The following is a 26,923-nucleotide window of genomic DNA, read 5'->3' as shown; positions in this document are numbered from 1 at the left end:
ATACAGTGAAGGGGTTTAAGCATGCATGGGATAGGCATAAGGCTATCCTTCATATAAGATAGGGCCAGGGACTATTCATAGGATTCAGATATATTGGGCAGACTAGATGGGCCAAATGGTTCTTATCTGCCGACACATTCTATGTGTCTATACTTTTAAATACATAAAGGGGTGGGGCAGAAGGGCTGCTTAAACTCCTCATATCTTGGGCTGGGTAGAGATAACAGACTTGTAAAGAGTTGACAATCTAAGCTTTAAAACAAGACCAAAATAACCATATTATCTCATCTACATCGGGAGATATAGCGGTTAGAAATCGGGTTGGGAGTGACAGCAGCTGAAATTGAAAGCAGGTTTCAGCTGCTTTCACTCCCGATCCAATGTAGGAGAGAATGCTGTGATTCTAGTCCTGTTTTAGGCTACTTTCACACTAGCGTTAATGTTTTCCGGTATGGAGATCCGTCAATGGGGACAAAACGTAACTGAACAGAATGGAATGCTCTAAAATGCATTCAGTTCCGTTCTTATACCGGAGAGCAAACCACAGCATGCTGTGGTTTGCTTTCCGTCCTGAGATGCAGAGCAAGAAGGATCCGTCATAACCCACAAGGCAAGTCAATAGGGCCGTTTTCTCTGACACAATTGAAAACTGATCCGTCCCCCACTGACTTTCAATGGAGTTCATGACGGATACGTCTTGGCTATGTTAAAGATAATACAACCGGATGCATTCATAACGAATGCAGCCGGTTGTATTACCAGTAACGGAAGCGTTTTTGCTGGATTTCCTAGTGTAAAAGTAGCCTTAAAGAGGACCTTTCACCTTGAAAAACATTGTGAACTAAGTATGCTGCCATGGAGAGCGGTGCCCAGGGATCTCGCTGCACTTACTATTATTCCTGGACGCCGCTCCGTTCTCCCGTTATGCCCTCCGGTATCTTCACTCACTAAGTTATAGTAGGCGGTGTCTGCCCTTGTTCTGTGGGCGTCTCCTAGGCAGTAGCGCTGGCCAATCGCAGCGCACAGCTCACAGCCTGGGAGAAAAAACCCTCCCAGGCTGTGAGCTGTGCGCTGCGATTGGCCAGTGCTACAGCCTAGGAGAAGGAGACGCCCACAGAACAAGGGCAGACACCGCCTATTATAACTTAGTGAGAGAAGATACCGGAGGGCATAACGGGAGAACGGAGCGGCGCCCAGGAATAATAGTAAGTGCAGTGAGATCCCTGGGCGCCGCTCTGCATGGCAGCATACTTAGTTCAATGTTTTTCAAGGTGAAAGGTCCTCTTTAAAGACTGTCAGCTTTCAAACAAGACCAGGCTGATATCTCTAGCTGCTACCCAGCCTTTGATCTCAGCCAGCCTGAAGGACAGGGGGGCAGTGGGGGGACTGACAGCCTGCAGTATAGATAAATAAAATAGAAAACTCCAGCAATGTGCATTTGTATCAAAGAATATTTCGTTTATTTTGAAAATGCGGCGTCGTGATGTGACGTTTCGGCCACTTAGGCCTTTATCAAACTACTGCCGCTGTCGGGAAATAAGCCAGTTGTAGTTGCGCTATTAGATGCTGATAGTGTGTATCCACACACTAGATGAGGCGCTTCCTCATCTAGTGTGTGGATACACACTATCAGCATCTAATAGCGCAACTACAACTGGCGTATTTCCCGACAGCGGCAGTAGTTTGATAAAGGCCTAAGTGGCCGAAACGTCACATCACGACGCCGCATTTTCAAAATAAACGAAATATTCTTTGATACAAATGCACATTGCTGGAGTTTTCTATTTTATTTACTACGTGGGGCGGGAACCCGCCTCCAAGCAGCAACCCTCCAGAGTGCCAGGAGGTTTACATCTCTATTGAATTTAGCCTGCAGTATAGCAGAGGAAAAAAATATTTAAAACAAAATATATAAATCTGGCATCATCATAATCGCACTGACCCACAGAATAAAGTTATCATGCCATTTATGCCACACAGTGAACGCCATAAAAATGTATCCCCCAAAATATTTTTTTTATCTTTCCCCTAAAAATAAAATAGAAGTTATTTAATACACTACATGCACCCGAAAAGTGTTCCTAAAGAAAGCCCTACAACTCATCCCGCAAAATTCAAGGTCTCATATAGCCAAATTAAAGAAGAAAAAAAAAAAAAAAAAAAAAAAGTTATCACCGCTGGAACACATAAATTAATAGTACAAGCGACCACAAGAGACTTTGTAGTATGTAGTATCACCGAGAAATGTCTAGTAACCTGTTCGGTCCTTCTCAGGCTACTTTCACACTTGCGTTGGGTGCGGATCCATCATGGATCAGCGCAGACGGATCCGCACTGATAATACAACCGCATGCATCCGTTCAGAACGGATCTGTTTGTATTATCTTTAACATTGTCAAAACGGATCCGTCTTGAACACCATTGAAAGTCAATGTAGGATGGATTCGTTTTCTATTGTGCCAAATTGCGTCAGTGAAAACGGATCCGTCCTGACACACAATGCAAGTCAATGGTGACGGATCAGTTTGCCTTCGCATCGTCATGCGGACCCCAAAACGCTGCACATACTTCCACTTCACTATATGTTAGGCTACTTTCACACTAACTTTTCTATTTTCCGGTATTGAGATCAGTCATAGGGTCTCAAAATCGAAAAAATTCATTGTCAATGGAGACAAAATGTAACTGAACAGAACGGAGTGCTCCAAAATGCATTCGGTTGGTTTGGTTGCGTTCCCATACCGGAAAGCAAACAGTCATGGGACACAATAGAAAACTGATCCGTCCCCCATTGACTTTCAATGGGGTTCACAAAGGATCCGTCTTGGCTATATTAAAGATAATACAACTGGATCCGTTCAGTATCTATGTATTATCAGCAACGGAAGCGTTTTTGCTGAATCCTGCCAGGGCCAGCAAAAACGCTAGTGTGAAAGTAGCCTAAGATGCATTTTGGAATTAAACTACACTACCTGAAGCTTTAAAAGACTGCATAAATATACAATAATAATGCCGCCGACACCTCCCTGCAGTTCTTCTAAACATGAAAAGAATTTTCTCATAAGAGTATTCAATGGAATTTGGCTCCATCCCAGGAAACAGCAGGCCGAAGAGAGATCCCATAATGGAAGTAATGCAGAAACATGACCCAAGCTAAACCTCACCTGCTGTGTGGCTCCATGCTAGAAGAAAATAAAATGCATCCCCCACACATCAGAACAAGGTCATTAAGTTAAACGTTTAAAGTTGCTCTGTTAGAGTAATATGCTGTCCTATGTGAGGGCAGCACATTATAGCTGCGGATCCATACTAGTAGCAAGAATGGCAAAAAATGTGCTGTTTGGCTATTAGGAGCTCTGAAAGAATACACCAGATAATTGTTTTTGGGGAGTTGGGTGTACTCATGAGCAAAACCCCTTCCCATCTCTGCAGTGACACACACACAGGCCAACGTCCCGACTCCAACGCCTGCCTTTTATTACACTTCATACATGTAATAATCAGGCTACATAGATAGAACATAAAACATTTATTGGAATACAATTTCTGAACAAATAACTTTTCTAAATTCCTGTAAGTAAATATGCAATTCTGTCACCACTTCTGTTTGCATAGCACTGTAGCTCTTCTAATGTCATTTCCAAACATACCTTTCTGTCCTGATCCCTCTTTTGGTCCCAAAAAATAGGTCTTTATAAATATGCAATTGAGGGTAAGAGAGCCCAAGGGGCTGTAGTCATCTCTAAAGGACCCCAGCCGCACCCATTAGAAAGGAGTCCCACTCCTCCCCTCCTGTTCTTCTCTCCATCAACTACCTTCTTCAACATCATCATGCCTTGTGCAAGCACACATCTCCCTTATGTCTGCACCTGCGCTGTTTGTACCCTTCTGTTGGTTCATCCACTAGACTGCACATCCATCTGGCGCTTGTACAGCTCAGTGGATGAAGCCGCTGACCAGAGAGGGGAACGGCAGAGGCACAGGCATAAGGGAGATGTGCTCCTGCGCAAGGCATGATGACACGAAAAATATGAAGCATTTAAACCTATCAAACATGCTATCTCTGATAAATTTGGTGCAAAGTGCGTCAAAGCAAATTCAATCAAAACTGACAAAATATTACCCTCATGGTATATCCCCCTGCCCCCCATTAACGATTTATTTTTCAACCTTTCAGGTGCGAATCTAATTTATTAAAATCCCTGAAACCCGTTTAGGGTTAGGTAGGTTTTCGATGTCTTACTATTTTGGGCAGATTTTTTTAGAACACATCATTCTGCTTTGCCTTCTTAAAATGACATCAAATAGCACAAAAATGACATTCCACTAAGCGTACCACAGCTACCCACCCACACCCAGAGAAGCGGCACGTGCTTTCTGGTTGAGTGGAGCAGCAGATCAAAATACAAAAAACGTGACACAGAGTTCATCCTCCCCTGGATGTCTTCCATGGCTTCTCCTATGGGTGTATGCTGGAGCATCAGATGACAGAATAATGTAATATATACAAGTGGAGGGAGGCCTTATGGAATGTTTACTCCACTTGAACCCATTCTTAGGCCCATATTCAAAATGTGCAAAAGAACATGTCAAGCCTGATATACTGTATAGGGGTCAGACCCAAACAACACTTCAGGCTCATATTGTGCACCCACCGAGCACCACAGTAGCTGGTAGTCTTCTTATGCTCTACCATTACTGTAAATTCATCTGCCTTTAAACCTGAGAAATGCTCCTTTTCATCGTTATGCAAGTGTTTTTGGTGCACTGTGACCATCCATTAGGTGCACATTCTTGTTTCAATGATGGTCCTTGAGATTTCTGAGCCAGCAGTGATGATGCAGGGGAAGCTACGTGCACCAGAAACCGTATTTTCCCCAGGATTAGAGGGCAGGATTTCATTTTTTTAGGCACCTACCCTACATGGTGATATGCTTATTTTGAAACAAATTTTGGAGGTGAGAGACTCCTTTTAATGCTGCCTTTTCCTAAAAACCTCTCCAAGTGTCTTCAGCTCCCTCTATTGACAGCTTCATTCCCACAATACAGGCACGGTAAGCAGCAACTGTGTCATATGCTATGGAAAGCAGTTCCGTTCTGCAAATTGCAGAAGATACACTGGCAGCATCCGTGTTTTGCGGATCTGCAATTTGTGGACAGCAAAACACGGCGAGGTTGTCTGAATGCGCCTTAATAGGCAGAGATTCAGCCAATGCGTATGCAGTAGGCAATTCCACAATAAATCTTTTCCTCACATCCTGACACAGAACGGTAGGACAGGTTTTATTAAAGCAGTAAAAAAAAAAAAAAAAAAAAAAAAAAGTGTATGGCCAATCTCAGACGAGTATTGATCGTGGGGAAACAGTGTGGGGCCTGACCTCTGCTCCTGTGATGGGACCTCAAAGCATTATAATGATACATAATGCGGTGTGTCCCTGCCCAACAGATGTCATCCATGTGCTGTCCACGTCAGTGCCACAAGTTATAGAACATGTCCTATTCTTGTCAATTTAGCAGGCAAGAATAGGCATTTTGAGAGTGGGATCCATGTGGGACACAGACGTCCGGTATCAGCAGTTTGCGGACCACAAAAAAAATGCAGCCATGTGAATGTAGCCTCATTTCCAGAACCTCCAAATAGGTAATCCCACAAATTTAAAACTTTATTTTTTTTAATTTTTTACAGATCTGGAGGACTTTCTTCCCTTTCTGTGGGTGTACAGCTTGTCATCATTCACCAGCATCTCCCAGGATGCACTGCAATAAGCTCAAGTAAATCCCTTCCTTCCTGCATAAAAAATAGCCCAAACATATAGCCCAAGAGACACACACTATGGTATGTAATGCCTCCAAAATTTCCATCTTCTCGGTGTAGATAGAGATACAGCTATATTATATATATATATATATATATATATATATATATATATATATATATATATATATATATATATATATACATATACACACACACATACATATACCCCTCTCTGAATTTAGCAGTAGGAATAAATGAATGAATGTAAGGTGTCTGGACCTCTTCATTATGAGATCAGTATGCCAGCACTGAGGGGAGAGGAACAGAGAAGCAGGTTAGCCGACCACTGAATGCAGGAGAAGGTGGACCAGAAGCATAAACAGAAGGGGGCGCTACCAGAGAGGAAAAACTAAACAATATTTTTATTATTACATATATATTGCAATAATACTTCATTTGCAATGCTCTATTCACTGCACTGTAATACTTTTTGTGGGATAACCATTTTAATAACAAAACTATCATTATTTGGTAAAATACAAATAAAAAGGTTTGCTAGTAAACTTAGGAGTTGGAGCTCACTTCTGGCATCTTGGTGTCATTTAATCGATTTTTTTTTAGATTCATCTAGCAGACAAATGAACCTGCAGAATCCTCAAATGGTTCAAGTGAGATAAAACGCACAATTAAAAAAATGATGTAACACTCTAAAACTGTTCCAGTAATTAATACATAAAAAAATATGTGGATGTAAGGGTGTGAATAAACTTCCTGGCAGGAAGTCTTTGGAAAAAAGAAAAAAAGAACTGGAGACACATGCTCAGACAGTATGTATGTTTATACACGTCTACTAAAGTCATATGTTCTGCATTTGTCTTGACGGGAAACTGGGAATGCCATCTCACGATACATACTAAAACGTGAATCAGAATATATTTCCCCATTATTTGATTCCCTGCCAGAACTATTACTGGGCTGAATTAGATCGGCAGTAGGTTGTGGGTTAAGTATAAAATGAGTAAGCCATATTAATAGGGAAGAGCGGGTCCAGGCAGGAGAAATGTATGTAACACGTGGCTGTTTGTGGCAGAAGATTCCAGGAATTCAGCGGGCAGCCTGGGATATTTCAGCAGGATAGCGCTCAGCATAGTCAGTGGGTGTTTGTTATGACTGCAGAATTCAGCGATACATCTAGAACATTTCTGCAGTTCTTAGCGCACAAACACGCTTTCTTTACCTTATTTATCAATGCGATTTATTGATGGACTTCATGTATTCTCTCATTTGGTTATGTATGAAGCCTCTGTTCGGCACATGCAATCAGGAGAAGAGGAAAAAACAACATACCAACCACTAAAAAGAATGCGTTGTAAAGCTGGAAGGAAAAGGGGGTTGTCCAAGAGAATAAAACATTCTACTAACTTTAATTACATTTATAGCATTTCACAAATTTATTACATTTACAGCATTTGGGGGAATTAGTTTAATTTTGTTGTTATCTCCCCTTTAAGGTTGGCAGATCCATTATAAATGGCTTAAAAATGCTGATATGGGTGCTGAACTGTACCACAATGTAGATACAAACAGCACCAAAAGGCCACAGTGAACCGTAAGCTCATTTAAAGAGAACCTTTCACCACTCCTGACATGTCTGTTTTCATAGATAAATGCATTCCCCATGTAATAACAATTCTAGAGCATCTAGTCTTATGGCTGTACGTTGTGCCATTCCTTTATTATTTCTACTAGAAGTTATGAGTGAATTGCTAGCAGTCTGCAGTAAGGGTACAGAAGGGTGGTAACCAGTTGGGGGGTGTACCTGCACAGTCTGAAAACAGCAGCACTGATTGGATAGTGTGAGTCTGTGCCGGTACACACCAAGCTGCTGTTCCACCCTGGACCCAACCCTTTCCGTTTCCCAAATTCACAGGATGTTTCAAATTCACATTCCACTTTGGCTATAGATAAGAATATTTTTTTCCTCTCTCTTTTCTAAAAGGCTTTGTGGTGAAGTGCAAAAGTGTAACTTTTGGAATACTTCTGCATTCTTTCAGGATGTGGATTAAACAGAAATCTTAAACTAGATGGGGGTGAGAACAGATGTTATGTCAGAAAATATTTTACTGAAAGATAGTAAATGCTTGGAACAAACTTGCAGCAGATGAGAAGATGAATTCAGCATTAATGAAATTAAACAATAAAATAATGTAAAGGCAGACTAGACGGGCCATGTGGTTTTTTTAAAAGACATATATTACATATATAAATATTTGCATGCATTAAAGGGGTCCGCCAAGCTTTATGAAAAGTCCTGCAGCCTTCTGAGCTGTTGTTGGAAGTAGCCTGGTTAGTAGTTACATCTCCATCAATCTGCACTCATTATGACTGCAGGGTCTTCCGCTCAGGTCTTGACTGGACGCGTTTCAGAGTCCTGTTCAGCTGCATACTGTAAATGCTGCCGTAAAGGAAGACTCAGGAACACACCTATTTGAGCAGAAGACCCAGAAGCCAGACAGACGGTCAAGTGAGCAAAGCCCAGATTTTGGGATTGGCGGTGCAACAGGAAGGTAGGTAGTGGTGAAATGATCTTCCTTCCGCAGGTTGTTCCGACAGCTAGGATTTAGTCAAAGCCCCGGAGAACCCCTTTAAAAATGATTCAGTAAAATGAAAACATTCAGATTTACCACTGCGGGTGCTATGTATTAATATAAGCTGCTAGTATAGCAGCAGAGAGAACGCCGCTGCTTGCCAGTCAATAGTGCTGTGGAGAGAACGCCTGTTGTAGGGGTGTTTTTTTTTTTTTTAAATAATGTGCTTTTGGTAAGAGCTATGGGGCTTTCAGTCTCTCTGAAAGTTATTTTTTTAATCGAACCTGCCTGCTTTGTTAAAGGGGTTGTGTCACTTCAGCAAATGGCATTTATATTGACATAAAAAACTAGTAGTGTGCACTGTAATGGAAAAATGCATTAAGCCAGCAAAGGAGGCAACATGGACAATCACAATACATTAGTGAATGCAATTTGCTGAAGTGAGACAACCCCTTTAAATACTTACCTATTCAGTAACAATCATGGAGCAACTTTTCTCTGTGGTTGCCATTCCTCTTGGACACATAACAGACCTTTCTGAGAAGGGAATGGTAAGGCTGTGGCTACAGTGTTACATTTTTTGGAATGGCAACTTGCAAGTCTCACGGTGACACCACTGACTTCCATTATGTTGTGTGGCTGCACTGCTGCTGAGATCTTTAACCAGACAACGGTTGTGGCGACCTAAATCGCTGTGTACCCAAAGCCTTGCGACCAGTCGTCAATTCTAAGAAAAAAGGCTTCAGAACTGTTATTTTATGAGGGATACAACTATTAACTAAAACAGACACGTCAGGAGGGGTAACAGGTCCTTTTTAAGGTTTATCAGTTCAAGTGGTGAGCTACCTTTAAAAAGGCAGTGCACTAACATGGAGTTTTTAGTTTAATTTTTGATGCAACATGTGGATCATAAATCCCCCATAACGGCCCCTGCTGTTCAATGAGCAGCACCGCGTGACGACTAAATATCAAAACTGCAAGACACCCGAGAAGTCTTGTGAAGCTTCCCAGGCAACCATAAGATGTCCGAGGAGTCTCATGTACAGGTCCTGTTAATTAGAATAGGACTCAGGCCTTGGCCAGTGCGTTGCCTGCGTCTCTCCACAACGATACAGGCAATAATGGAGAGTGGATGATGAAATGCAGCGGACTGGTGAATACAAATGTAGTTGTGATTGTGATTCTCATCAAACAGGGAATTGAGAACATGAAGTCATGTACAACCTACATGAGACATAACAGTTGTCCATATTGATGAACGTTACCTCACACACAAAGTCATAAGAGACAGGACCAAGTAAAAACTCACCGTCTGTTTGAGAAGAGAAAGCAGAAGGAAACAAAAGATAGAAAGCATAAGTAAAAAAAAAAACGGAAGAGAAAGGGAAGGGAACAGCATATTAAATACTAAGAAGCAAGAGGATACAAGACAACAGGCTGAAGTATGCAGTAATACGGTGGAACCAGCAGCGACACACAGCAGAGGCGGCCACCAGCACACGGTGAATGGCTACCCTGTGAAGGGCCAAAATGGCTGCTTCTGCCATGTGTCACCATGCCAACACTGAAAAGAAAATCAGAAAATAAGCAAATTAGGACTTAAAAGGAAGTTACCCTGCTAGTAAAAAAGCTTTTATCATGAAAACACTGACTTTAAAAGGGTAATACCCATCTCAGACATGATTTCTCTAGGATACCCCATCAATGTCAGATAAGTGCTGGTACCACCTCTGAGACCAGCACCTATTTTCAGAACGGGGCCCCCCAAAGTGAAGGAGAGCACACCGCACATGCACAGCATGCTCTCAACTGCTATGGGAGTTCAGAAAATATCTGAGAGCATGCTCCGCTTCTGTTGGTAAATGGAGAGCATGGCCATCTCTACATTCATCACTATTTTCAGAGCTCCCAAAGCGGGGTAAGGGTGGCCGAGCATGTGTGGTTCCAGCTCCCCCGCCAACCAACTGTTGAAAAGGGGCACTGTGCATGTGCAAGCTCTGCGGCCTCCTGCTTGGCCTGTGACATTACATCCATCAGCGACATGGCTCAGTCCCATTCATGCGAATGAACCGCAATACACAGCCCAAATTCTGGTCTCTGGTTTCAATAAGGCAAAATATAGGCGATACCTTATATACCTCGCTGATAGAGGCGCTTTACTGCTCCAGCCAATAAGTGGATGCAGTGGTCACATGTATACTGATGATCACCGCAGCAAGGTATATATAAAGTGGAAATGTCTAAAAACAGTGTCCTTTATATAATTCTCCTTCATTCTCAGTTTAAAGTACATGTAACTCCACCATGGTATATTACACTGCGTGCAGAATTATTAGGCAAATGAGTATTTTGACCACATCATCCTCTTTATGCATGTTGTCTTACTCCAAGCTGTATAGGCTCGAAAGCCTACTACCAATTAAGCATATTAGGTGATGTGCATCTCTGTAATGAGAAGGGGTGTGGTCTAATGACATCAACACCCTATATTAGGTGTGCATAATTATTAGGCAACTTCCTTTCCTTTGGCAAAATGGGTCAAAAGAAGGACTTGACAGGCTCAGAAAAGTCAAAAATAGTGAGATATCTTGCAGAGGGATGCAGCACTCTTAAAATTGCAAAGCTTCTGAAGCGTGATCATCGAACAATCAAGCGTTTCATTCAAAATAGTCAACAGGGTCGCAAGAAGCGTGTGGAAAAACCAAGGCGCAAAATAACTGCCCATGAACTGAGAAAAGTCAAGCGTGCAGCTGCCAAGATGCCACTTGCCACCAGTTTGGCCATATTTCAGAGCTGCAACATCACTGGAGTGCCCAAAAGCACAAGGTGTGCAATACTCAGAGACATGGCCAAGGTAAGAAAGGCTGAAAGACGACCACCACTGAACAAGACACACAAGCTGAAACGTCAAGACTGGGCCAAGAAATATCTCAAGACTGATTTTTCTAAGGTTTTATGGACTGATGAAATGAGAGTGAGTCTTGATGGGCCAGGTGGATGGGCCCGTGGCTGGATTGGTAAAGGGCAGAGAGCTCCAGTCTGACTCAGACGCCAGCAAGGTGGAGGTGGAGTACTGGTTTGGGCTGGTATCATCAAAGATGAGCTTGTGGGGCCTTTTCGGGTTGAGGATGGAGTCAAGCTCAACTCCCAGTCCTACTGCCAGTTTCTGGAAGATACCTTCTTCAAGCAGTGGTACAGGAAGAAGTCTGCATCCTTCAAGAAAAACATGATTTTCATGCAGGACAATGCTCCATCACACGCGTCCAAGTACTCCACAGCGTGGCTGGCAAGAAAGGGTATAAAAGAAGAAAATCTAATGACATGGCCTCCTTGTTCACCTGATCTGAACCCCATTGAGAACCTGTGGTCCATCATCAAATGTGAGATTTACAAGGAGGGAAAACAGTACACCTCTCTGAACAGTGTCTGGGAGGCTGTGGTTGCTGCTGCACGCAATGTTGATGGTGAACAGATCAAAACACTGACAGAATCCATGGTGTCCTTGCAAAGAAAGGTGGCTATATTGGTCACTGATTTGTTTTTGTTTTGTTTTTGAATGTCAGAAATGTATATTTGTGAAGGTTGAGATGTTATATTGGTTTCACTGGTAAAAATAAATAATTGAAATGGGTATATATTTGTTTTTTGTTAAGTTGCCTAATAATCATGCACAGTAATAGTCACCTGCACACACAGATATCCCCCTAAAATAGCTAAAACTAAAAACTACTTCCAAAAATATTCAGCTTTGATATTAATGAGTTTTTTGGGTTCATTGAGAACATGGTTATTGTTCAATAATAAAATTAATCCTCAAAAATACAACTTGCCTAATAATTCTGCACTCCCTGTAGATGACAGCTGTACAGCTCTACCTGGATAATGCACATGGTAAATACTAACGTCTTGGTTGCCTTTTCACCTTCATTATATCCAGCAGGACACTAAGCTAAAGTAAGGGCGTCACAAATTCATGGTGAGGTCAGGACAGAACATTATTGGTTTCTATTAACCATTATTGACATGCAGGCAGCTAATGGAAATGTATAATGTTCTCAGTTTATGTCCAACAGAGATCGGGGAGACTATAGACCTCATTCAGAAAAGCAATAATATAAAGATTAAAGGCTCTGCTACATTTGAAGCATTTTTTGTTGCATTAGATTTGCTATGTTTTTTTATTTAGCTTTGTTTTGGTTTCTACAGCCTCTATGTTTTACACTACTTGCCGCAGGATGCCATTCACAGTGAAATCCATCAGACTGTCTGGTGACTCGGTCTCTAGACACTTTCTCCTCTTCTGAACAAATGTCAAAACTGAATGATGACCAAAGCTGAACTTTGATTTGGTCATACAAGACTATTTAAGGGCTCTTTCACACTTGCATTGTTCTGTTCCGGCATAGAGTTCCGTCGTCGGGGCTCTATGCCGGAAGAATCCTGATCAGGATTATCCCCATGCATTCTGAATGGAGAGAAATCCGTTCAGGATGCATCAGGATGTCTTCAGTTCCGGACCGGAACGTTTTTTGGCCGGAGAAAATACCACAGCATGCTGCGCTTTTTGCTCCGGCCAAAAATCCTGAACACTTGCCGCAAGGCCGGATCCGGAATTAATGCCCATTGAAAGGCATTTATCCGGATCCGGCCTTAAGCGAAACGTCGTTTCGGCGCATTACCGGATCCGACGTTTAGCTTTTTCTGAATGGTTACCATGGCTGCCAGGACGCTAAAGTCCTGTTTGCCATGGTAAAGTGTAGTGGGGAGCGGTATACTTACCGTCCGTGCGGCTCCCGGGGCGCTTCAGAGTGACGTCAGGGCGCCCCACGCGCATGGGTGACGCGCTCTGACGTCATTCTGGAGCGCCCCGGGAGCCGCACGGACGGTAAGTATACTGCTCCCCCGCTCCCCACTACTACTACGGCAACCAGGACTTTAATAGCGTCCTGGCTGCCATAGTAACACTGAACTATGCTTTCAGTTCACTTGCGGTGTTACGGATCCGGCAGGCACTTCCGGCAAATGGAGTACACGACGGATCCGGACAACGCAAGTGTGAAAGAGGCCTTAGAGAGGAGAAAGACTAAACTGAGCCAGACCAATGGATTTCACTATGAACGGTATTCTGCAGCATAGGGTAAAACGCAGAATCAGTAGAAGCCAAAAGAAAGCTAAATGTTTAATAAAAACCTGCTACAAAAAAGTTCTTGAGCCCCAAATACAGTTAAGATCTCATTCAGACGGCTGTAGCGTTTTGCAGTCCGCAAATTGCGAATCAGCAAAACATGGATACCGGCCGTGTGCGTTCCGCATTTTGTGGACTGCACACGGACAGCACTATGATAGAAATGACTATTCTTGTCCGCGACTGCAGACAAGAATAGGACTTGCTCTATCTTTCTTGCAGGGCCACGGAACAGAACTATGGATTCGGATAGAGCACGGTGTGCTGTCCACATCTTTTGCGGCCCCATTGAAATGAATGGGTCCGCACCCGTTCCGCAATTGCGGACCCATTCATACGGTCATCTGAATGAGCCCTAAAAAGGCACCAAAAGTGTGCACAGCCTTAAAGGGGTTGGCTCACTTCAGCAAATGGTATTTATCATGTAGAGAAAGTTATGGTAATACAAGCTACTTACTAATGTATTGTGATTATCCATATTGCCTCCTTTGCTGGCTGGTATTATTTTTTTATCACATACAGGTGAAACTCGAAAAATTTGAATATCGTGCATAAGTCTGTTTATTTCAGTAATGCAAATTAAAAGGTTGTGCAAAGGTTCAATATTCTCGGCTCAAAGTGTCACACTCTAGTCAGCTAATTAATCCATATCCCCTGAGCAAAGGGTTCCTGAGATTGGGACTTTGGGGTTTCATAAACTGTAAACCATAATCATCCAAATTATAGCAAATAAAAGCTTGAAATATCTCGCTTTGCATGTAATGAGTCTCTCATATGTTAGTTTCACCTTTTAAGTTGCATTAGGGCTCAGATGGCCGTATGCTGTCCGCAAAAATGCGGATCTTTTTTTGCGGATTAGATGTTGTCCCATTCACATCTATGGGGCACTTTACTTCCATGGCACGGCTCTGCAAAAAAATGAAACATGTCCTATACTTGTCTGTGAAAATCAGGACATGGCCCTATTGAAGTCTATGGATCAGCAAAAAAACTGAAAGCAATCTGTTTTTTTTGCGTACTTGCTGAACTGTCCGCAAAAAAAAACGATCCGCATTTTTGCAGACAGCATACGTTCGTCTGAATGAGCCGTAACTGAAATAAATGAACTTGGCACGATATTCTAATTTTTCGAGTTTCACCTGTATACTGCCAGTTTTCATGGTGACAACCGCCCTGAAACAGTGGCCTTGCTTGCACACTATAGGAAAAAGAGCTATACTAGAAAGACTGGCACTTTTTTCTTTAGTGTGCAAGCACGACCACAGCTGATGGATTGTGGGGTGATTGTAACCATGGAAACGAGAAGTGTATAATATGATGAAAAATCAATATAGCCAGCAAAGGAGGCAATATGGACAATCACAATACATTAGTAAGTGCCTTGTATTAACCTTCTCTACATAATCAATGCCATTTGCTGTAGTGAGACAACCCCTTTGACTTACTAACATTGCACGTCTATTCTATACTGCATGTGACATTATCAAAAACAAGACAGACATTATATGTACATTTTCTACTGTGAGGGGAAAAAGGATCTTTATACTACTTGCCATGGGTTTCATTTATGGCAAATGATGAAAAACATGGATTACGAGAAAATTTTATTCAACAGCAGTATCTATATTAGAACCACCTTCTAGGAGCCTCACTGCATAATAGAGTTGTGTGTCCAGGCATGTGAAAAAACATTACAATAGCTACTTAGGCTACTTTCACACTAGCGGCAGGACGGATCCGTCCTGCCGCTATTTCGCCGTGCCGTCCCCATTGACTATAATGGGGACGGGGGCGGAGCTCCGGCGCAGCACGGCGAGAGGCCACCAGACTAAAAGTACTGCATGTCCGACTTTTTAGTCCAGCGGCCTCTCACCGCGCACTGCCGTGCTGCGCCCCCGTCCCCATTATAGTCAATGGGGACGGAGCGGCAGTCCGGTGAAATAGCGGCAGGACGGATCCGACAGGGTGAACAGCCTGTTGGATCCGTCCTGCCGCTAGCGTGAAAGTACCTTTAGAAAAACAAAAAGGTTAATAAACGAATGACCATTATAGTAATGCAGGCCATAAATAAATTCATCTTCAGAGAACTGCCGTCCAGTCCAGCTGTATCTCCATAGATAATCTGTACGGACACCCGAAGTCCTGAATAATAAGCGCATATAAGAGAATTCCTTGTAATGGAGCTGCAGTGGTCAAGTTTGAGACTCACCTTTCAGAGCGATGACTTTGGAGGCTGGATTCATGATGGCACTTTCAGCAGATATTGGACGTCTCAGTGGAGTGTTTGCATCTGCCATATCAATGATAACCACCTGAGCCTGTTCCCCGACCTTCTCCCGAATACAGATAAACTTATCAGACTCCATGGTTAGAGTGCTGAAGCCTATGTTGGCTGGATTGATTCCCAGATTCTGAAGCTGAAATTTAAGGGGAAAAAAAATACAATAAATATACTGTATGACAATACGGCTGTTTCCAAGGATCGTCCTAATATTCACAGACTGACCTAAGGATGGGCCATTCATTTTAAAGGGGTATTCCGGGAGTTTAATATCATGATAGGCCACCCATATCTGATCAGGTTTTACCTTGTAACTCCAGCACTGTTCACTTTGTAGTGGATGGAGCTGCAGCCATTAAAGTAAATGGGAATAGTGCTGCAGTTACCAGCTCCATCTGCTACACAATGTAGTTCTAGTGCCGACTTCCGGTTCAGGGGATGCAGGGTGTCAGATCCCCACCTTTCAGATATTAATGCCCTATCTTACTGATGCAGCATTAAACTTCTGGAGTACCCCACTTTATAGTCTCCTGGCATTGATGACCTACCATCAGATAGGTCATCAATACCCAGTCAGTGGGGATCTGACACCCTGCGCCCTTTTCCTGCAGCCTCCAGCGCCAGAACTAGCCACCTGAACAGTTGGAAACACAGCTTTGTTCAAAGTGTAGTGGGTTACTGCAGCTGAGCTCCCACTGACGTGAAGGATCGGTCATCAATATCAGGAGCCTGGAAACCCACTGTAAATACAGGGTGGCCCACGAAAAAGTAATCCACATCAGGTGATAGCATGGCAAGACAGGGATGCAAATGAGCTCTTAACAAGCTCTGCCTCTAATGCCACCAGATGTAAGGTAGCTATCCTATAAGTCAGGCATGCTCAACCTGTGGCTCTCCAGCTGTTGTAAAACTTCAACTCCCACAATGCCGTGCTATAGGCTGAAAGCTGTAGGCTGTTCGGGCATGCTGGGAGTTGTAGTTTTGCAACAGCTGGAGGGCCGCAGGTTGAGTATGTCTGCTATAACTCAATGTTCAACCATATAAACAGGCCTTGAGACATGACTGATATGAAAGGGATTCTGACACCTCGTTTTAGGTTATAGAGATGCGGACATGCACAGCTAGATCGCCGCTAGCATGTCCGCAATATACCTGTCCTATAGGGCTGTGTCCTTTTATTTAGTTTAAAAAATGATTTTAGAGATATGTAAATGAGCCTGGTAAGGTGCCCAAGGGGCTGTACTAACCTTCCTGGTGCCCAGCCACGCCCCCTGTGAAGGAGCCCAGCACCGCCTTTCTTCACAGTTAGATTGCTGTAATCTCGCGATGCATGTTACACCAGTTACACCTGGCTTCTTCCGGGGATAAGAATCTGGAAGAAGCCAGGTGTTACTGGCGTAACGACTTCGGGAGGAGGCGGCTGAGGGATCAACACGCACCTTGGGGTAGTTATTGCTTCTTCATTTCCACACATAGGCCTGCTATTATGCCTTATTATCGGATTCATATGTCTGGTGGCTTCTATTGCCTCATTGGCTCTTATGTGTGGCTTTTTCTGCTGTGTGTGGACCCCTCAGCCCTCTCTAGGGTTGTTTTTGTTCCTCGCTGAAGGTTTCCCCTTCCTTGCTGCTGTTTTTATACATGTTACAAGTAATGTATATCTAATAAAGACTTTTCATGTTCATACATGTATGTGTTTGGTGCTATTTTTTGGTGTGTTCATATTATCCACAAATCACAAAAGATGCTGAACGTGGTCTCCATTCAGGTCTCTACATCTTTGGGCAGGTCGGATTATGCCGGCGGATACGGCTTGTGATGCTGCGGATGGGGTTTGTGATCCTCTCCGTGAGCTCATCCAGAGGATGTGGATTGTTAGCGGACACTTTCTGGATTACATTTCCCCACAGATAAAAATGGCATGTGGCCAAGTCTGGAGAACGTGGCGGCCATAACCCCTTGCTCACAGTTCATGAACTGTATCAGCCAACATAATCCAACGTGCCCAAAGATGCATAGGCGCGAACGGGGACCACTTTCAGCATCTTTTTAGATTTGTGGGTGTAAAAAAAAAAAGAAAAAAAAAGAAAAAAAAAAAAAAAAAACAACAACAACAACAAAACAATCCACTTGCTGGTTCATCTTGCCATTCTATCACTGGAGGCGGGCTACTTTCTCATGGGCCACCCTGTATTAATATTAGAATTTATCATTATAGCTAAAGTACAAGTCAATCTGTTATCAAATAACCTTTTCCACTTCTTCTATAGGGACTTTCGTTTTCATACATTCTTACAATGAACAGCCATGACAGGTTTTGCTCTAAATACCAACACAATACAGCAATGGAAGTTCAGAGACTGCCATACCCATAGTGATCTCTGGGACAGCTTTGAACATGAATCCACATTTGAATAAACTACTAACCCGAGGCGACTATTACAGAGGCAAACTGCGAGAAAAGGTAAGCGAAGCAAGATACGCGCAGGATGTTCCACAAAGACAGCACCGCAGCGAATACCCAGGGGGAACTAGTTTTATTCTTCTCCATTTTTTAAGTGCCTCTACAACAGCGGCATGGGTCCATCTCCATTATTAACACAAGAGTAGTCGAGGCAATGGTTATACTTATAAATTGTACAGATTTGTCTATATTTTATACAGTGCCCTCAATATGCTGCAAAACAATGAACAGAAACGTCATAGCTATAGCAGACTAGCTGACAGGGTTGTGCCCTAAAGCTCTTACCCAAACTATTGGATTGCTTATATAAGATTACGTGTCAAAGCCACATTTCTATTTATCTGAAGTTTATAACCTAATGTGAATGGGTCTCTGCTACAGCTCTGTTCATTTACAACTGTACCAACTATATGGTTAAAATTAGAGTTGTTGCGATACCAAATTTTTGATTCCGTTTCGATACCATGAAAAAGTATTGCGATACTCGATACCACGCGAAACAAAATAAACCAAAAAAGCCACGTGCATTCTGCATTTTAAGAAATGGCGAATTGCGCAGTTTTTATTTATTTTTTCTGTTCCGGCGTTCACCGCATAGATTTTTTTAATATTTTAATATAGTTTGGACTTTTCTGACGTGGCGATATAAAATGTATAAATAATAAATATATTACATATGTGAAATAGGGAAAAGGGGGTGATTCATACTTAATATTTTGGTTGGGGTTTTTTTTTTTTACACTTTTTATTTAATAACTATTTCCCCCCTTAGGTGCTAGAACCTGGGATTTTTTTCATCCCTTGTCCTATTCACCCTGATAGAGCTCTATCAGGGTAAATAGGACTTCACACTGTCCCTGCTGCTCTGTGCACACAGCATCAGGGATGTTACCATGGCAGCCAGGGCTTCAGTAGCGTCCTGGCTGCCATGATAACCGATCGGAGCCCCAGGATTACACTGCTGGGGCTCCGATCAGAAGCTGCCACTACACCACCAATGAGGGGGAGGGGACCCTGTGGCCACTGCCACCAATGATTTTAATACTGGGGGGGTTGAGAGGGGCCGACGCACTGTGCCACCAATGATTTTAATGGGGTGGGGGGGGCACACTGCACCACCAATGATAATTACCCCTTAATACAGGAGGCGGGTACTGGCAGATCAGCGGCAGTCAACCCCTCAGGTGCCGCACCTGAGGGGTTAACTGCACTTGCTTGCAATTTTCACGCAACCCCATTCATTTCTATGGGGCTTGCGTTACGTGAAAAACGCACAAAGAGGAGCATGCTGCTATTTTCACGCAACGCACAAGTGATGCGTGAAAATCACCGCTGATGTGAACAGCCCCATAGAAATTATTGGGTCAGGATTCAGTGCGGGTGCAATGCGTTAAAGAGCATCTGTCAGCAGATTTGTACCTATGAACCTGGCTGATCTGTTACATGTGCGCTTGGCCGCTGAAGACATCTGTGTTGGTCCCATGTTCATATTTGCCCGCATTGCTGAGAAAAATGATGTTTTAATATATGCAAATAAGCCTACCTAGAGGCTCTGCTCTCTCTGTAACTTGTGCACCTTCTGCCCTTTGACAGGGCCAGGCAGTATAAACATCATCAAGCCTAGCCCTGTCAAAGTACAGAGGACTCAGCAGCTGCAGAGAGAGCTGAGCCTCTAGGAGTAATGGCAACGACGCGGTTGCTCCTAGGAGCTCATTTGCTTATATAAAAACTTCATTTTTATCAGCAATGAAGACACATATGAACATGGGACCAAAACAGAGGTCTTCAGCTGCCAAGCGCACATGTAACAGGTCAGCCAGTTTCATAGGTACAAATCAGCTGACATATGCCCTTTAACCCTTTTTCCTGCCAAGGATGTATCTCATACATGCTGACAGGGAGGCATTTCATTAGCCAAAGGATTATTAGATAGAGCCAATAGTAAGGCGGACTATCCCAGAATATATAGCAGCTAGAGATACAAGTCTTGCTTTAAAGCTGAGAATCATAGCTATGAGATGCAGCTGGGTGACGTTGGAGCTGCATATACCTGCAGCCCATATTCTCCCAACCCTACTGGTTCACTGGCTGTATAGTAGTTATCCCAGTTTTATTTTAAAGCCACAATTCAAAACCTGTATCTCTAGCTGCTATATAGCCTGAAATAGAGCAGGTTGAAGTATCTCCCCTATACTTAAGCTGGGGGGGGCGCTCGTGGCCTTGTGTGCATATTATCCCCCTCCCCCCCCAAAAAAAAAAAAACATGTCTGCTTTGATTGTCACACATGGGAAGGGGGCCTTTTTTTTTTACCAGAAAAGGAGAAAGAAAGAAAGATAAGCACACCTTTGAGCTTAGTTAGGCTGTTTACTGATCCCACATCACCCAGACATTTACTACAGTTTGCACCACAGCTTTAAAGTCGCACCAAACACACACAAACAGCAATAAAGTTTACATTTGACACTGTCCTACCTGATCTTTAGTGTTTCAGACTTGTGTCGGCAGGATGTTCCCATCCAGATGCTGCCAGAACGCCGTCCGGCCCCATTAATTATAATAGGGTCCGGTGGTGATCTGACCGCGATCCAGCAAATATGACGATCGTGGAACAGTCTGCCTGCAGTGTGAAACAGGCCTTAGGCCCCTTTCACACGGGCGAGTATTCCGCGCGGATGCGATGCGTGAGGTGAACACATTGCACCCGCACTGAATACCGACCCATTCATTTCTATGGGGCTGTTCACATGAGCAGTGATTTTCACGCATCACTTGTGCGTTGCGTGAAAATCGCAGCATGCTCTATATTCTGTGTTTTTCACGCAACGCAGGCCCCATAGAAGTGAATGGGGTTGCGTGAAAATCGCAAGTATCCGCAAGCAAGTGCGGATGCGGTGCTATTTTCACGCACGGTTGCTAGGAGACGATCGGGATGGAGACCCGATCATTATTATTTTCCCTTATAACATGCTTATTAGGGAAAATAATAGCATTCTGAATACAGAATGCATAGTAAGAAAGGGCTGGAGGGGTTAAAAAAAAAAATAAATAATAATAATAATAATAATAAACTCCCCTTAGTCCACTTGATCGCGCAGCCGCCATCTCTTCTGTCTCCTTTGCCGATTGCAGGAAAAGGACCTGTGGTGACGTCACTCCGGTCATCACATGATCTTTTACCATGGTGATGGATCATGTGATGACCGGAGTGACGTCACCACAGGTCCTTTTCCTGCAATCAGCAAAGAAGGAGACAGAAGAGATGCCGGCTGCGCGATCAAGTGGACTAAGGCGAGTTTAATTTTTAAAAAATATTTTTTTTAACCCTTCCAGTGCTATTTTACTATGCATTCTGTATTCAGAATGCTATTATTTTCCCTTATAACCATATTATAAGGGAAAATAATACAATCTACAGAACACCGATCCCAAGCCCGAACTTCTGTGAAGAAGTTCAGGTTTGGGTACCAAACATGCGCAATTTTTCTCACGCGAGTGCAAAACGCATTACAATGTTTTGCACTCGCGCAGAAAAATTGTGCGTGTTCCCGCAACGCACCCGCACATTTTCCCGCAACGCCCGTGTGAAAGAGGCCTTAGATATGCTGACTGCTTCTCTAGCAATATATTGTAAACTCAGTCGGCACTGCAGCCTGGGATCAGCGGTGCACGTGTCCTAGGGTTGGCGTCCCACATATCAATATCAAAAGAAGGAACGGCACTTAATCAAGTCCGGTCCTTCTTTTGATATTGCTTCTCTAGCAATATCAATTACATGCTACAGTAATAGTGATAATGATTATTACTAGAGGGGAATATCTAATATATTTCGGACACAGGGAAAAGGCAACTTTTCCAACAGACTGTCTCCATAAACAATAGCTTTCAATTATTTTCACAAAAGAAAATAATTTTGTAGCTTGCTCCCATATTACGGATGCAACACCTAAATTTCCCATGATTCATCAGAACCAGTTATGCAGCTCTAGTTTTGGGTGCCGATTTTGGCACATTTCCTCCTCAAAATCAGCTCCAAAAAAGACACCTCAAAACAGCCTCCTACTATTCATTTCAATAGGAAAAAAGAAGCACCATGCCCCATCTTGGGATGGAATCCTTGCTGAATCTCCCATTTACGGCTCGTGCACACGACTATGTATTTTGCTGTCTGCAAAAAATTGATCCGCGAAAAAAATACGAATGACGTCCGTGTGCATTTTGTATTTTAGTGAACGGAACAGCTGACCCCTAATAAAACAGTACTATCATTGTCCGTAATGTGGACAATAATAGGAAATGTTCTATTTTTTTTTCGGAACGGAAATACGGAAAAACGGAAATGGAAGGCACACGGAGTAATTTCAGGGTTGTTTTTGCGGACCCATTGAAATGAATGGTTCCGCATACTGTCTGCAAAAAAAAAAAAAAAAACCTGATAGGTGATCAGTATCTGATCGTGGGGGTCCGACATCAGGAAACCCCACCAATCAGCTGGCACCGCCGTTCCTGTGAGCGCTGCTGCCTTCTCGCAGCTCACCAAGTACAGCGGCGTACACTGCATAGCGGTTGTGCTTGGTATCTCGCTCAGGCCCATATTACATAAGATGCAGTGGGGAGCTGGGGGGAAAAAAATATTCTAAATGGGGTGGTAAAAAAAATATTTTAAAAAAATATTTATATTTAATTCTACAAATTATAGCGGAACAGTGATTTAATACTTAAAAATAATAAATAAAAAAAAACTTAAAAAAAATCTCTTTGCACCACCATATTCAGAATTTTTTTATATTTATGTCTATGTAGGGCTCACTGATTGCGAGAGGGGCTATAGTTTTTATTGATACTATTTCGGGGCATCTATGAATTTTGAATCATTTTTCATTTAATTTTGTTGGAAAGCAAAGCAACCAAAATCAACGTTGATTCACCCATTACAACATTCACCTTACAGGATAAATGCTTTTATATTTTAATAGTTAAGCCCTTTTTGGATGCGGTGATACCAATTATGTTCTTTTTATTTTTACCTTCACCATGTGATCATTATAGCTTGGATTGCAAGGGTTTACCATTACAATCTATGGGAAAAATCACTGTGTTCCTATTAAGCTCTGCCACAGGAGGGCTTGATAGCAACTTTACTATGGCAGGCCTCAGAGCCTTCAAAAGGCCCCAGGCCACCATAGCAACCAAACTGTTCATACGAGAGGACAGAGGGCACCTATTCTAGTGATTGGTGTGGGGATCCAAACAGTCATGCCTCCACTTCTCCCTTACAATGTGAATACGGGATAAGTTTAAATCTTGACACAATGCCTTTAGCCATATGTCCATGCTGAGCCATGATCTTGGTAAATCACAATAGAAAAAAATTAAAATAAAAAACTTGCCTTTCTTAAAATAGTGAGGTAGATGTGCTAATCCAATACATGGTGTAAACCCAGACTGCCTAGACATGCATCAAATGTATCACAGGGCCTCATGCGGGATGACCAGTGTGGTGAAAGGATAGGCACGTGTCTGATGCTTGGTTTACACAGACAGAATTTTATTCCAGAACTGCTGTGCGTGTTTGGTACAAAATGGCGCATCTTGCAGCCTGCCCCTTTCTGGACTAAACTTTCTCTAAATTTACAGTAGATGTGCCATATTGCACCACTTTTTTGCATAATTGATGTCAAAACCAGGTGCACCCACATTAGTAAATGTGAGCCAGTATCTGCAGACTGCTGGAGTGTTAGCAGTGAAGGCTGAAGACACGACCGGTAACAGTCTATAAAAGAACATCAGTTTTTACTGCAGTCATTTCTTACAGGCCAAGATGCTGCATCAGGACGCGTGCACAGCTCGGAGATCTCCGAAATACGTTTATAGATATTGAACATCTGCTTACTGAAATTCTCCTGCACAGCAAGCCAGAGTTAGAAGGCCTCCAACTGCGCACCACAAAAAACATACAATACAAAAGGATAAACCAACATCATCACGTTACTTTAACCCATCTATTCCCATTTTATCGCCATCACTTTGTAAAAGTGATGGTCCTCTACACTCTAATGCAAGGGGTTTAATTCGGAGCCACATGACTTGTCAGCGTGACTGTCACATGAAAGCATTTTGTCAGGTCAATACGCAGACACTATACACCATTAACAGGATTCTGTCACCTCGTTTTAGGTTATAGAGGTACGGACATGCACGGCTAGATCGCCGCAATATACCCATCCTATAGGGCTGTGTCCTTTTAATTTTGTTTAAAAAATGATTTTAAAGATATGTTAATGAGCCTGGTAAGGTGCCCAAGAGGCTGTACTAACCTTCCTGGTGCCCAGACACGCCCCTCTGTGAAGGAGCCCAGTGCCGCCTGCGTCCTCCGAATCTCCTCCTTTCTTCACAGTTAGATAGCCGTAATCTATGAAGAAAGGAGGAGATTCGGAGGACGCAGGCGGTGCTGGGCTCCTTCACAAGGGGCATGGCTGGGCACCAGGAAGGTTCGTACAGACCCTTGGGCACCTTACCAGGCTCATTTACATATCTCTAAAATCATTTTTTAAACAAAATAAAAGCACACAGCCCTATAGGACAGGTATATTGCGGACATGCTAGCGGCGATCTAGCCGTGCATATCCGCAGCTCTATAACCTAAAACGAGGTGACAGAATCCCTTTAAAGGGGTTGTCTGGGTTCAGAACCCGAACATAAGCTCCCCTTCACACAATTAGCCTGTATCAGTGGAGCATCGGAGGCTTATTCCTAGCAGTGATCCCGGTGATGTCACCAGCACTAATGGGCGAACCACCCCATTTGTGCCGGTGATGTCACCAGGCTCACTGCTAGGAGGAAGCTTCCATCTAGCATGCTCATGAGAAGCCCAGTACGTCACCCGTTCCAAAAAAAATAAAAAAACTTTGTTCTGTGCAATGCAGCGCAGGGCAAAGGGGAGCATCAGAGTTAGGCCCCCTGCACACGGCCGTTTTTTTTTCCCCGTTAACTGGCCGTTTTTTGCGGTCCGTATACGGTCCGTATACGGAACCATTCAATTCAATGGTTCCGCAAAAAAAACGGAATGTACTCCGTATGCATTCCGTTTTTCCGTTCTAACATAGAAAATGTCCTATTATTGCCCGCAAATCACGTTCCGTGGCTCCATTCAAGTCAATGGGTCCGCAAAAAAAAGGAACACATACGGAAATGCATCCGTATGTCTTCCGTTTCCGTTCTGTTTTTTGCTGAACCATCTATTGAAAATTTTATGCCCAGCCCAATTTTATCTATGTAATTACTGTATACTGTATATGCCATACGGAAAAACGGAACAGAAACGGAAGCACAACGGAAACAAAAAACGGAACAACGGATCCGTGAAAAAAAGGACCGCAAAATACTAAAAAAGCCATACAGTCGTGTGCAATAGGCCTTAGAAACGATCCAATGCTCCACTGATACACTGATGTCCGGGTACAGCTATGAACCCGAACAACCCCTTTAACTGCAACTACATTAGTTAAAAGGGTATCTCTAAGAATTAACATAGAGAGGGTCATTTACAATAGACTTGCGTTTCACACACCAGTCTAAAGCCAGCCTACTGACATTAAATAGCTGTTGGCCAAACGATCAGTCAGCCGATAGCTGTATCGCCCGACTTCCCCATACACATACTGTATAGTATGTATGGTTCTGTTGCACATGTATGTGTATTCAATGGGTAGAGAGGAGAAAGCCACTGACAGACACTTCTGAGGGCAGCTTATCCCCTGGAAGATAAAGATGCCAAGAGGGATCTCCCAAGGAAAGAGAACATCTCACTAGCGCCACCTTGTGGAAGTGGCTCCCAATGAGTCAAAATCCGACAATTTAACAAGCCTTGGGACATGACAAGGAAAATAACCAAGCCAAATATCCATCCATAAACAGCTATTATACAGTGCTTACCCCTCATCAGTACGGACTAGGATTCTGGCTGGCTGAGTGCGATGCGTTGTATGCAGCTCAGGTAGGGTACGGGCTCTCCTTAGAGACCAGCCCTGTATGGAGACTTACTGGAAGTACTTCATGGTGCTTATTGGGAGATCCCTCTTTGCATACTTTTTTCCCCATGGAGAATTGCTAATAGGTCTCCATACCATGGAGCACTTTACAGTATGACTCCATACAGGACTGGTCTCTGTACTGATGAGGGGCAAGCACCACATAACTGTCTACAGATGGATATTTGGCTTGGTTATTTTTCCATATGTTCCAAGGCTGGTTAGAAAGTTAGATTTTGACTCATAGGGAGCCACTTCCTCAAGGTGGCGCTAACAAGATGGTTCTCTTTCCTTGGGAGATCCCTCTTTGCATAATGTTTTCCAATGCAGCATTGTCAATAAGTCTCCATAACATGGAGAACAAAAGGATCAGGCAAAAATATGCACTTCGTCTGATCCTTCTCTCCCTCAAAATCATGTGTAGGGAGCACCCCATACACATTAGACCGTCAGCCGAACCCGCTGTACTTGGCGAGCTCAGGCAACAATACACTAATGTGCATGGGTGCCTGCAGGAGAAAGATCCAACCAATTTATATCCGTCTCATTTTCTGCTGTCCGTGCGCCAGAAGCTGAAATCTACACCAGCCTAGAGCTGAAGGAGATTTCTGTTATAATT

At 43.2% G+C, this 26,923-nt stretch overlaps 1 protein-coding gene across 1 annotated transcript in view; it reads right to left on the bottom strand.

Moving 5' to 3' along the window:
• CLTCL1 (clathrin heavy chain like 1) overlaps nucleotides 1-26,923 on the bottom strand; it is a 71,590-nt gene that overhangs the window by 38,791 nt on the left and 5,876 nt on the right. The window contains exon 2 of the mRNA XM_040416366.1: nucleotides 15,741-15,948. Coding sequence (XP_040272300.1) covers nucleotides 15,741-15,948 — 208 coding nt within the window. The remainder of the gene's footprint in view (nucleotides 1-15,740; nucleotides 15,949-26,923) is intronic.

The sequence above is a fragment of the Bufo bufo genome, chromosome 2 (assembly GCF_905171765.1).
Source record: "Bufo bufo chromosome 2, aBufBuf1.1, whole genome shotgun sequence".
NCBI classification, from domain to species: Eukaryota; Metazoa; Chordata; class Amphibia; order Anura; family Bufonidae; genus Bufo; species Bufo bufo.
This window is presented reverse-complemented; position numbering and strand designations above follow the sequence as displayed.